The following is a 13,136-nucleotide window of genomic DNA, read 5'->3' as shown; positions in this document are numbered from 1 at the left end:
ACTGAGTTGGGGGGAGTCCGTTGTGAGTTTGAACCAATCGATGTTGACATCACCAAGGATAAGTGTCTCATATGGTATGTTGTGGGAGAACCAGGATAGGATGTTTTCAAGAATGGGCAGACTGTTACCTGGAGGAAGGTAGATAGAGGCAATTGCAAGTTTTTTTATGGGGATTCAGATGGCAGTTAAGGATGATGATTTCAGCTGGGAGGAAGTCAGGAATTGGGGAAGGGTATGGTGAGAGGTTAAGAATGTTTGAGTAGAGGATGGCCATGCCACCACCTTTTTTTACAGGTCTATCAGATCGGAAGCTATTATAACCTGGTGGGGGTATTTCAGTATTTCACTGTTTGAGATGTTTGGCTTGAGCCAGGTTTCAGATAGGGAGAGGATGTGAGGGGTATTGAGAGCTATCCATGAGTGCAGCTCAGTGACTTTATTTGCTAGACTCTGAATATTCAGTGAGTAAATAGTTAAGTATTTGGATGGAGATGATTGCTGTGACTGAGGTTGGTGACTGTTAGAGTAAGATGGGGGCGGTGTAGAGGTAGTTTTGGGGAGAGAAGAGGAGCCAGGGTTGGGATGGATATCTCCAGAACAAAGTAGGTGTTTAGTGAAGAGAGTGTGTGTAGTAGATGCTAGATGGAGTTTGTATAGTTTTGACTTAGCTTTGTGGGAAGGTTTAAAAACCTGTATTATGGATAGTTTATGTAGACTTGAGATAGAGGTAGTAAAGAGATTAGGGGAGGTAGTAAAAGATGCAGCTGCATAGTTTTATGCTATCATTCTATAGTGGTATTACAAGCAGGCTGAAATGAGTATGCAGGGGAGAGTTCTTGTTCATTGCATCATTTCAGGATGTACATTGTATATTGCATTAACTGAGTGTGCGTGCAATGTAATGCCATAATTTCCCCGTTTCTGTTTTTTATTGCTTTCTAGTTTAATGTTCATTTCAGTGCTTATTTGTATGTACTCCCCTTGGCAGAGACTGAAGAAGGTCCAGTTGGATCAGTAATCTACCTCCATTAACAGATCCATAAATAGTGAGGAGAATGTGGTCCTTTTGTACAAGGAAAAGTTCAAGCACTTGGAATATGCATACCGTGAAGAAGAGTGAGAAGGTAGATGTGATGTGGTTGTACTGTAGCATTAGGAGATAAATTAGTGTAGTAAGACTGTTAAGTTGGGAAGGTATGGAGGTCACAGGACATGGATCACAGGTTTTGGGAGAAGCTTTAGTGCCAGTATTTGAAAATATTAGTTCACAGAGATAGTACTGGACAATAAAGTGTATTAATGTGTGGGATATGAAAGTGTAAGGGGTTTAAAGATTCCTAGATTAGAGAAGGAAATGATTGGGGATGCTAGATTGTAGTTCATAAAACCATTTAAAGGTGTTTGGTACTGGGAGAAAGGATAGGTATAACAAAGGGGGTGAACATTTCCATACAGAAGACAACTTTCAGATGAGAAGATCTAAAGGTCATCCGTTGGCATGTGCCTATGTTAACTTCAGTTACTTTATTTGCTTTTGTACTTGGTTTGGTGACAAAGAAGCATGGTCAGTTTCTGCCAGACCATCATCTGGAGCATCTCTTAAATTTCATTTTTATTCCTGTAAAAGTTGTATGTGGCTTCAGACCTCTGTATATAAAAAAAAAAAAAACTTTGTAATGCTAATGCTGAATTATTTTTTTTTAATTACAGTGCTTGGGAGAGGTGAAGAAATATAAGGGTTATAGTATGCAATAGCTGGTGTAAGTCTAAAACTTAGAATATCTGTTTGCTAATAGTGTACATTCTGTTACAGGAAAGGTTCATTGTAGTCAGAGAACCTAATGGCGTACTGCGCAAAGCTACGTGGGAAGAACGAGACAGAATGATACAAGTTTATTTTCCACGAGAAGGTCGCCGACTTACTCCAGTGCCACTCTTCAAGGATGAGAACCTTGGAGTAATATATTTGTTATTCTTGGACTGTACAAATTTGTGTTAATCTTTTTTTGTAATCTAACTGCAAAGTATTTGTCGTGTACAATCTCCTTTTCTCATTTACTATCGTTTATGTATACCTTTGTGCCCTTGTGCACAAACTAACTCATTCACACTAGAAGGTTAAATGATTTACTCTGGAAACTGAAGTGCATTGCAGACAAGTTTTTTTCACTTCTTTTTATGCTTCTGCATGTAAGGTCAACTCTTACAGACTAAGTGCTGCACCTTTGTACTACTGGTGTGTGAATTTTAATAAGTGGGCTTTTGTAAGTAGCAGCATTTCAAAACAGGAATTGAGCCGTAACAGTGTGCCAGCACCTTGAATTTCATGAATGACCTAGGCATTAGAAGAGTCAGCCAGGGAAAGTGGGATGGTACAGACAAAGGTATGCATTTTTATCTTGGAAGGTGGTAGAGGTAGGGACTGGTGACATAACTTCTACAGCAAGGATCACTGGTAAAAAGCTGGAAGCACTGTCACTGCAGAGAATATGCATTGCCCTGAGCAGCACTCTAGAGAAGCCATGAGGTAATATGGCATGTGGAACCAATTTTGGTCAAGTATCCACTCCCAAGCATTCCATCAGAGCACATATGTGCTTTGTTGGTAAGTAGTGATGGGGGCTGAGCTAGGGCATTGGAAAAAAAAAATAGGAAAAGAAAGCGGGGAGTTAGAGGCAGAAAAAAAGTTGATTGAAAAAGAAATGTTGATTACAGTGCAGAAGAGCACTAAAAACAATGTTCTGTCTACATTTTATTGTCATAAATAAGTTGCAGATTTACTGTAAAAGAACCTTTTTGGTCATTTAGTTCGCAAACTAAATTAGGAGTTTATAGCCTTTCATTCAAACAAGACAAGAATGTTGGAAGAAGCTAATAATCATTTCTTAAAACTGAATGTAGAGAAAGCATTGCAGCCCAGTGTGATTGTTGTGTTTTTTGGCTTTTCCCGGTTAGGGGTCGCCACAGCGGAACTCCGGTCCGCTAATGATTGGCAGTAGATTTTTACGTGCCGAGTTGCCAGCCCTGATGCACAACCTTCAATGAAGGTACGCCCATTCACGCACATCTTCAGACAGGAGACGCTTTAGCTGAGAATCGAACGGGACAACGTCTTACTGTGAGGCAACAGTGCTACCGCAGCACCAGCATTGCAGCCCAGTGTGATACAGCCTAGTATATGTATAGAGAACTAGGTATCTGTATGCAAAACAAAGTGCACATCCAGTGCTCCTTTATTAAGCCACAGTAATTAGGGAATGATACTAGAGGAAGGTTTTTGAAATTTTGGTAAGCCTGAGTTTGAAAAAGAGAGAGGGATAAAGTTACAGACCAGGCATTTAATGCCATTGGATAAAAACCTAACTTAAATATTTATAAAATAATTAATTTAGTAGTTTACAGTCATTTTGGCACAGAACTCTAGGCATGATGGATTTGCAGTAGAAAGGTAATTTTAGATGAATCCGCAATAGATGTAACTTGCAATATTTGACATAGCCCTACACAAAAAAGTGACTGTACAGATTGTCCAGCCATTTATTGTAATTTTTGGCCCATTTCAAGACTTCTGGCAATATATATACAGGATAGTAAATGGAATGACAATGGAATGCACAGTGAGGAAAATAAGACTAAAGCAGTGTTCAGTCCTGAAATCTTTTCACTTGAGCATAAGTTAACTGATATTGCAGCAGGAGGCAAAGAGGGAGTCTCTTCTTGTATGATAATGGAGTAAGAAGAACATGAGGAATTCCCTGTGTGTGTGTGTGTGTGTGTGTGTGTGTGTGTGTGTGTGTGTGTGTGTGTGTGTGTGTGTGTGTGTGTATAGAGAGATTACAGCAGTGTAAAATGGGAGGATATAATGCTGATGTCCACATCAGGTGTGAATCAACACCATGAGTATTTTGCAGTTTTTTTCATTTGATTGCCATTTAGCTGCTCATGGATCTTCTGCTCATAGCTGAATGCTCATTTGTGCGTTCCAATATGCTTCTGTCAAATAGAGATTTTCTGTACATATACTTTCTCCAAGTTTGCACAGCCTCAGAGGTAGAATATTTATTGATCAGGGGATATGGGGCTTCCCTCCTGCAATAAATATTTTGTTCTCTTTTACAATTCACTGCTGATCGTGTGTAGTGGTACTTGAGAAATTTTCAGCAAGTACATGAAACTCTTATCAGTTTGTGTCTCAGTTAATAAAGTAGATCAGTGTTTTGTATGGTGTTAAAATAATACGGAATAACTAATTAGAGGGGGTTCACAATGTAATCTCTACCTCTATTTATTTTTATTACATTGGGAACCCCCTCTAATGAGTTATTTACTAAATGTATCTTTTCCGTTTTATCATTTAAAAATTAATGCGGGATTTTTTTTTATCATCGTCTTCCCCATATCATAACCTGCCATAGCTTGTGTTTCTGCACAAGTACCTGTCCCCAGAACCTAGCATTTTTTAACCACTTACAAAACTCAAATCTCAGTCTTTAAAGTTCTGTAGCTACATGCCTAAACATAGGTTCATAGGTGTGTACTAGGCTAATGGCCTTGGAGTGTTTAAAAGCCTAGCCCATAGAAGTGCCCTGGCATCATGCCGCCCAAAGTTAGTTCCCAGTGCCTCTGTCAAGTAGAGCCACTGGAGTGATCCCTGGGATGAACTTTCTATTTCCCATCCACTCATCACGATTTCTCATGATTAGGCCAGTGAGGTGCTCTGCTTGACATGTATGGGAAGTCTATTCCAGAGCATGGGCAGTCTCAGGGTTATGAACCTGTCCCTCCAGCATGTTCTGTTGATTGTGGTAATGAGGTTGAGGTCTCTGGAGCTTGTGGTGTGGAGGGATTGGGATTTATTTAGATGTAGCATTTCTAACAGAGCTGGGTCAGACATGGCTATGTAAGTCAAGCAGAGATCGCCTCTTAGTAGACAACATTAGACCGAGAGTAGCTGGAGTTTTTTGAGTCTGTCCATGTATGACATGTGTTTAAGGCCTAGGATCCTCTTCGTGAGGTACTTTTGTGGACTTTCCAGCTGTTGTATGTGCCTAGTGAGGTACAATGGGGCATTATACTCTATGATTGGCCTAATGAGGGAAGAGTAGAGAGAGATGATGACCTCTTTCTTCCTGGATGCAAAACCCTTGGTAATGAGATGTGCCACATAGGACTTTCTGACCACAGTGTCTTTGTGGTGGTTGAAGGAGAGGTTGCTGTCAACCTGTGTCCCCAGATCTCTTATAACGCCTTCAGTGTTCAGTGGGCTCCCATCAATGTGATAATCAGTGGGAACTAAGTTTTTGCCAAAGGGGACAATGATGCATTTTTTGGCATTAAGCTTAAGGCCATGGTTTTGACACCAGTCATTGGTCTCAGTGAGGCCTTTCTGTAGGATGTCTACATCACTTGGGGAGTTAATAATGGCTCCCAGCTTTCAGTCGTCTGCAAATGTGGTCAGCCAGAGTCCCTCCGTGTTGGCCTGGACTTCTGAGAAGTAGATGCCAAACAGGAGAGGATCCAGGACCGATCCCTGGGGAATGGTATCAAAGGCCTTGGCCAGATCGAGGTAAGCTGTATGAACTGCCTTGCTGTCATCCACAGCTCTGGTGACTGACTCAAAGAAGTCAACCAGGTTGAGCAGGCATGATCTACCTTTCACAAAACCAGATTGTGTGGGATCTAGAGTTTAGAGATTCCCTATATCCTTGATGTTCATCGTGTTACGCTGCTGCAGTCATTACACTTGGGTTATCCTGCCGTCAGGCGGTCCCGCAGTCGGCCAGAGTTCCAAAGTCTTTGTCCGACGTCGGTTGCTGTCCCTTCTTCCCTGACGTCAGTGCGCCAGGGGTATATAAGATGCATCCAACACCATTTTTTTCAGTCTTTCTTGCCGCACGGTGCCCGAAGCAGAAGCAGTTCGCAAGTGCCGGTCGGCCGACTCCTGAGATTTTCAAAGTCGAATTTCAGATCCAAAGTCTTCAATAAAGCTAAGTACCCGTTGAAACTTTTTCTTGCCTCAGACCGATGTCAGAAAAAGTTAATAATTGTATTTCTTGTGGGAAGCAAATACCTCATAAGGACTTCCACTGTTACTGTATTCCATGCCTAGGCCCTGATCACGACGTCACTAGTTGTCAGTTTTGTGCTAGATTTAACAAACACACTATAAAAAGACGTTTTGATTTTGCTTTGCACTGCTTTGGCCGAAGGTTCAATTATACTATGCCGTCGGATCAACCGACGACCTCAATACCGAAAAAACGCAAGGACAAGGATAAAGACAAGCATCCGAGGTCCAAAACCGACGACAAAACCTCTTCTAGGCCAGTCGCCGGTTCTCAGTGAGGCGCTTTCAGAGCCCCTGACACCCGCTACCTTAGAGCCACAGGCCGCTTCCGACTCCCACGTGGAGACAACTAGGCCTCTGGAAACTCAAGGTATTGGGCCTACTGAAATACTGAAACTAATCCCTCAGATGGGTCCAGAGCCGCTGAGCAGGCATCGGCTTCTGAGGGTGTTTTCAGACCTTCACAACTTACCATTAAAACAACAGCCAAGACAAAGGTACCATTAAAGACAAAGAAACAAGTACAGCATTCTCCTGGACAGTCCTCCATGCCTAAGAAACAGATGCTTAAAATGGCCGAAGGCCTCATTACTCTAATCAGGGGTTCCCATCCCCCTCCTGAGAAAAGGCCTAGGCAGGATACAGACTATGATTCCTCTGATTAGGTTTCCATTTCCTCTGATTCCTCTTCAGACCAGGGATACCCTCTACCCCCCTATGAGGACTCTGATGCTGAAGAATCTATCCCTTCAGCCTCTCCTCCTGAGGATTATTCTTTTGGGGAAACTTTACACATACCATGAGGGAGCATTTCCATTGGGAAAGTCAGGATTACTCAGAATCCAACAAAAGACTCAGGGATTTCCTTTTATTGCCTCCGCACAGGCCCCTGGCTATTCCACCTGTGCTAGATATTGTGGATGATGTGTTCTCTGAATCCAGCTTATCTCCTGATTCTTTGCCCCCTGCTCCAGCCAAGCCAGATAGGTATTATAGAGTCCCTGACTCTCACAAGTTTCTTTACAAAAAACGTTCTGCTGATCCAGAAACTATTTCCCAGGGTCCAAAAGGGGTTAAGGCTTCCATTGCAAAAAATCCAGTACCCTCTGACAGATATTCCAGAGCTTTGGATAGATGGGGGAAGAAAGTATACACTTCTGCAAAGAGCTTTAAATTGCCAGTTTCACATGCTTAAGTACCAACAATATTTAATGGTTCAGTTAAAACAGAAAATGCTTGCAAGCTCAGAAGCTCCTGATTGTAAAAAAAAATGCAGGATTTATTGCATGCAGTTGAACAGGTGAGAAAACATACTCTGCAATGTGGTTTTGATTCTTTAGAGGCCTCTTGTAGAGCCGCAGTTACAGGTTCTGTGATTCGAAGACATGCTTGGTTAAAAGAGCAGAGTTTTACCTAATCATGTTAAGGCAAAATTATTGGATGCACCTTTACAGCATGATACCTTGTTTGGCGTTAAGGCAGAAGAGGTGTTAAAGAAAATGGAGGATAAAGCTAAATCTATGCAAACAGTCAAGGATTTCTTACAGGTACAGCCACCTCGGTTTAGCAGAAATTGGCCAACAAAGAATTGGTCCTTTCCAGTGTCAGACAGGCCACAGAGAGGCAGCTACAGACACCCAAGAGGCAGATCTCAACCCCAAGGCTCAAACAGACAACGACAGTGGGGCACCTCAACCCCAAAAGGAGGTGAGAACAAGTCTCAACCTTACAGGAAACAGTCACAATGACTTTCCCTTCGTACGCCAAGCACGTCCCTTTTGGAAGCCCCCTTAGGGGGAAAACTAGCACTTTTTTTCTCAAAACTGGCAAACAATCACCCAAGACAAATAGCTTCTGAATATTGTGTCTCAGGGTTACAGGTTCCACTTTCATACTTTACCAAGGCTAAAAGGAATGCCAGACCTGCCACAAAATCAATGGGCAGAGAGACAAAAACAAATTTCAGCCCTCTTGGACATGAGAGCTATTCATAAAGTACCACAACAGGAACAAGGACAAGGATTTTACTCAAGACTCTTCCTGGTCCCCAGAAAGGACAAGGCCTGGAGGCCCATACTAGACCTTTCAATTCTGAATACTTACCTGGATATTCCAAAATTCAAAATGTTGACATTACAGCAGCTTCTACCCATGCTGGGCAAGAAGGCTTGGCTTGTTACTCTGGACCTCAGAGGCATACCTGCATGTCCCTATCAGACAAAATTGCAGAAGATACCTCAGATTCAAAGCTGGTACAATGCACTACCAATTCTCTGCACTGCCCTTTGGCTTATCTACTGCGCCCAGGGTCTTCACAAAGTGCCTGGCACCAGTAATTGCATTTTGCAGACAAAAAGGAATTCAAATATATCCAAACCTGGACGACTGCCTCATTCAAGCAGAGACAAAGGACATTCTTCTACAGCATGTGGTGTTTGTAAAAAGGTTGCTAATTTCTCTAGGGTACACAGTAAACGAAAAGAAGTCAAAACTAGTGCCCTCGCAACAGATTATATTCCTGGGTGCCAGTTTAAATACAACGGCCCAGATGGCTTACCTCACGCCAGACAAACAAGTTCAGCTAACTCAATATTTTCAATTACTGGCAAAAAAGTCCCATCTCCCTGCAAGAAAAATTCTGCAGGCCCTGGAGTTCATGGCATCCTGCATACTGCTAATACCATATGCCAGACTGCATATGAGGAAATTACAATGGTACCTAAAAAGTGTTTGGACTCAACGCTGTCACAGTTTAGAAGCAGTAATACCAGTAATTCCCTGCCTACAACAGGAGTTTCGATGGTGGGCACAGGCATGTCACCTAAACAAGGGTCAGCCTTTTACCCAACCTACAGCCAGGCAGACTCTAACAACAGATGCTTCGGATTACGCCTGGGGAGCACACATGACAGGAAAATGCATTCAGGGCAAGTGGACCACAGACCAGATGCATTTTCACATCAATCAAAAGGAGATGCTGGCTGTTCAAAATGCCCTAACAGCTTTCAAGGACCTTCTGCATCCAGGATAATTATTACTAAAGATAGACAACACCACAGTAATGTGGTACATAAACAAGCAATGGGGCACTCATTCTTATCCCCTATGCAGGCAAGCCATGACCTTGTGGAACACAGCTCTAACGTTTCAAGTTCACCTGCAAGCACAATTCCTGCCAGGAAAGAAAAATACTCTGGCAGACGATCTAAGCAGAAATATCATGGACCCTCACGAATGGAAATTGAATCCACAAATCTTCAGCATGGTAACGCAAAAATGGGGATGCCCCGACATAGATCTTTTTGCCTCCCCACTGAATTGCCAACTACAAACATTCTGCACATGGACTTATCACAAACAAGCATGGAAAGTGGATGCTCCTTTGTTCAGCTGGAAAAACCTAAAAGTTTATGCCTTCTGCCACTGCCTCTCCTTTCAAAGGTACTCCTAAAAGCCAGACAAGAAAAACCACAGATGATCCTGATTGCTCCAGACTGGCTACGCCAGCACTGGTACCCTATCTTAAGGAACTTGGCTGAAGGCCCACCATGGATTTTGCCTCAAATTTCACACCTTCTGACTCAACAAAACAATCAGATCCTGCATGGTCAGCTCAAAACCCTAGCCCTGGCTGCATGGCAGATACATTAGTCAAACAGGCAACACCTCTCTCTAAAGCTGTTATGAATGTCATTTTGGAGACCAGGAGGCCTAGCACCAGGAAAGCTTACTCAGAAAAATGGAAGAGATTCTGCGCCTGGAACCAGGCTCAAAGCCTTGACCCTCTTGTTCCAAACATTCCTCAGATTTTACAATACTTAACTGAGATGCTGGACAGAGGCCTATCCTTCTCATCAATTAAGATCCATGCCTCTGCCATTTCTGCACATTACAACACGGATCCTCCTTTATTCTCTCATCCCTTGCTAAAGCAGTACCACAGAGGGGCTAAAAACATAAGACCGCCCCGGAGAGCACCAACACCAACTTGGGACCTCAATTTCGTTTTGGAAAAACTGACCCTATCACCTTTTGAGCCAGCCAATACAGCCGATCTAAAATTTTTACCATGGAAAACAGCTCTGCTCCTGGCAGTAACTTCAGCACGAAGAGTCTTAGAGCTACAGGCTTTAATGGCAGTGGAACCTTTTATAATTTTTCATCAGGACAGGGTTTCTTTAAGGACAAGCCCTACCTTTATGCCAAAGGTGATATCTAGTGTGGCTCTTAACCAAACCATCCATTTGCCAGCTTTTTTATCCAAACCCCCAGAATAAAGGGGAGAAACTTCTGTATTCTTTGGACATACACAGGCAGCTACGCTTCTACTTGGACAAAACAAAAACTTTCAGGAAAACTGAGCAACTGTTTGTAGCATATGCTGCAGGATCATAGGGCAAGGCTATCTCAAAGCAGACTATATCCAAATGGATAGGACACTGTATTTGTTACTGCTACACACAGCATGGAAAATTAGTCCCAAATAACATTAGGCCACATTCCACCAGGGCAACAGCCACTTCAACAGCCTTTCTCAGAGGAGTACCTACCAAGGAAATTTTGGAGGCTGCAACTTGGAGTTCAGTGCACACCTTTACCAAGCATTACCACTTGCCTCTTTACTCTAAATCCAGAGCAGGATTTGCCACTGCAGTTCTGCAGGGCCTCATAGCCAATCCTAACTCTTTATTGACCAGCCACCCAACCTTTGCGTTTTGATTCTACCCATGTGTAATGACTGCAGCAGTGTAACATGATGAACATAGTACAGTTTTGTACCTACCATAAATGTAGATGTTCGAGTGTTTACACTGCTGCAGTCCAGGTTACCCTCCTTCCATCCCCTCTGAACTAACTGGACTTCTCTATACCTTTCTATCCTATACAACCTTTGTGGTGTATTTGCTTGTAACTGAAGGTATTGTTTTTATTTTATATGTATATTTTTTATTAGCAATATGTATTGCCTACCTACTGGGGGCACCTGACATCTGTGGCAAGAAAAACTGAAGAAAATGGCGTCGGATGCGTCTTATATACCCCTGGCGCACTGACATCAGGGAAGAAGCGACAGCAACCGACGCCAGACCAAGACTTTGGAACTCTGGCCGACTGCGGGACCGCCTGACGGCAGGACAACCCAAGTGTAATGACTGCAGCAGTGTGAACACTCGGACATCTACATTTATGGTAGATACAAAACTGTACTATAATTAGGTACATGATGATGCACTCCATAGCCTTAGCGTATCAGACTCGTCAGGCTAATGGGGTGATGATTCCCAGGGTCTGTAGTCACTCTCCCTTTATGGAGAGGGATGACTGTAGCAGTGCGCCATTCAGTGGAGACAAAGCCTGAGGTGAGGCTGTGATTGAATAGAGCACACAGATGTGGTGCCAGTTCACTTTGTAGTTCATGTAGAACACATCCAGGGATATTGTTGGGTCCCTTGGACAATGCAGCTTTAACCTGTGCTGCATTAATGCTGGGTGCCTGTCATTCATCCGGTATTGTGATTGGTCCTTTAGTGGAGGAGAGAGGGGTAAAGTTGGCACTTAGCGGCCAGTATGTTGGCAATATCTGTTGGCTCAGTATAGGCGGTATCATTGTACAGTAACTTAGTGCAAACCCGGGTATTGCCGTGGAGATTTTTGATATAACTGTGGAAGGCTGTGTAGTTGTTTTTAGTGTCTGCCGCAATTCTGCCTTCATAGCTGGCTTTAGAGGTTTTGATAAGGGATCTCAAGTTTTTGTTGAGGCTAATAAGGGAGTTTTTTCCAGTCTTGGGACTTCACCTTTTTCTGCAACAGTTTCTTCCTTCTGTTGTAGAGTTTATTAATGGCAGGGGACCACCAGATTGGCTTCCTTTTTTGGAGGAGAGTGTCTTGGTTCTGTTGGGTGTGGATAGTTCCATGCATATATGTATGTGTTCGTACAGTGCATTGGTGTATGATTCGGCAGCCATGCATCTATTTTCCATTGACATAGGTGCCGTGAAGTTAGCCACCTCTGTTTTTAGGAGCCCAAAGTCAGCTTTGGAGAAGTTTTACATGGTGGTCACCTTTGCGGGTGGCATGAGCGAGATGTGGATTTCCATGGTGACTAGTTTGTGGTCGGATCTAACCAGGGAGGAATTGACTATTTGTGTAGAGCAACAGTTGCCCATATTAGTATTAACCAGGTCAAGGATGTTGCTTCCTCTAGTGGGGATAAGAATGAGTTGGTCCAGGGCATTGGAAGTGATGAATTCCAGGAAGCGTTGGGCCAGTGTATTGGTGCATGAATAGTTTTCCCAGTTGATGGAGGGGTAGTTGAAGTCACCCAGTATGAGAGTGTTGGGTTGGACCCTAATAGTTTCCAGGGTGCTTAGGAACATGGAGTGAGAGACTTGGGACATGGTTGGGAACTTATAGCAGGCTACGACCTGAATTGCTGTCTTACCCAATGTAACCAGCAGGGTAAGTGCCCATCAGATTACTAGCCAATACCCACACTGACTCTGGTGGAAGGGCATGATGTTAATAAATGCCATATTTTCCAAAGGTGCATCTCTTTTGCTTGAAGGCGAAGAAGGGAGAAGATTTTGCCGTAGTTCATGACTGAAAACATGATTGGTATTTAAAGCTGTTTTTTTTTTTTTGTTACTGAGTGAAGGTTCATCTCGCACCCCCCAGGCATAAGTTGGAGCATCATGGTAAGGGCAAAAGTTTGTTATTTACAAAAAATTAGCTGTTGTTAAAAGTAACATCATCGATGCCACTTTCTCTTGACTTCTTATAAAAGTAACAATTAAAGTGTTTTTTGTAGGGAGCAAGTCTCTTAGAAGTCCCTCACACCCCAACAATTTAGTGCATACGTACTCTGAGACAACAACAGTGGGAAAGAAAAGAATCTTCCTTAACTCCACTGCCTGACAGTCTCACACTGATTCACATTGTGCACACAGGCACTGATACATACACTGTCTAGCTCACTAATCTTGCACTCTTTGTCACACATACCCATATGTTTTCATCCACCAACCTTACACTCATATGTACATTTACTTTTCTCTGCCAATCTGCGCAA

General features: G+C 42.9%; 1 protein-coding gene across 2 annotated transcripts in view; it reads left to right on the top strand.

The window, feature by feature from the left end:
- Positions 1-13,136, top strand: part of MRPS22 (mitochondrial ribosomal protein S22) — a 586,067-nt gene that overhangs the window by 262,830 nt on the left and 310,101 nt on the right. For both annotated transcript variants that reach the window (XM_044070029.1, XM_044070028.1), the window contains exon 4: positions 1,814-1,957. In XM_044070029.1, coding sequence (XP_043925964.1) covers positions 1,814-1,957 — 144 coding nt within the window. The remainder of the gene's footprint in view (positions 1-1,813; positions 1,958-13,136) is intronic.

The sequence above is a fragment of the Protopterus annectens genome, chromosome 4.part1 (genome assembly GCF_019279795.1).
Source record: "Protopterus annectens isolate FY-2018-M chromosome 4.part1, PAN1.0, whole genome shotgun sequence".
Lineage (NCBI taxonomy): Eukaryota > Metazoa > Chordata > Ceratodontiformes > Protopteridae > Protopterus > Protopterus annectens.
This window is presented reverse-complemented; position numbering and strand designations above follow the sequence as displayed.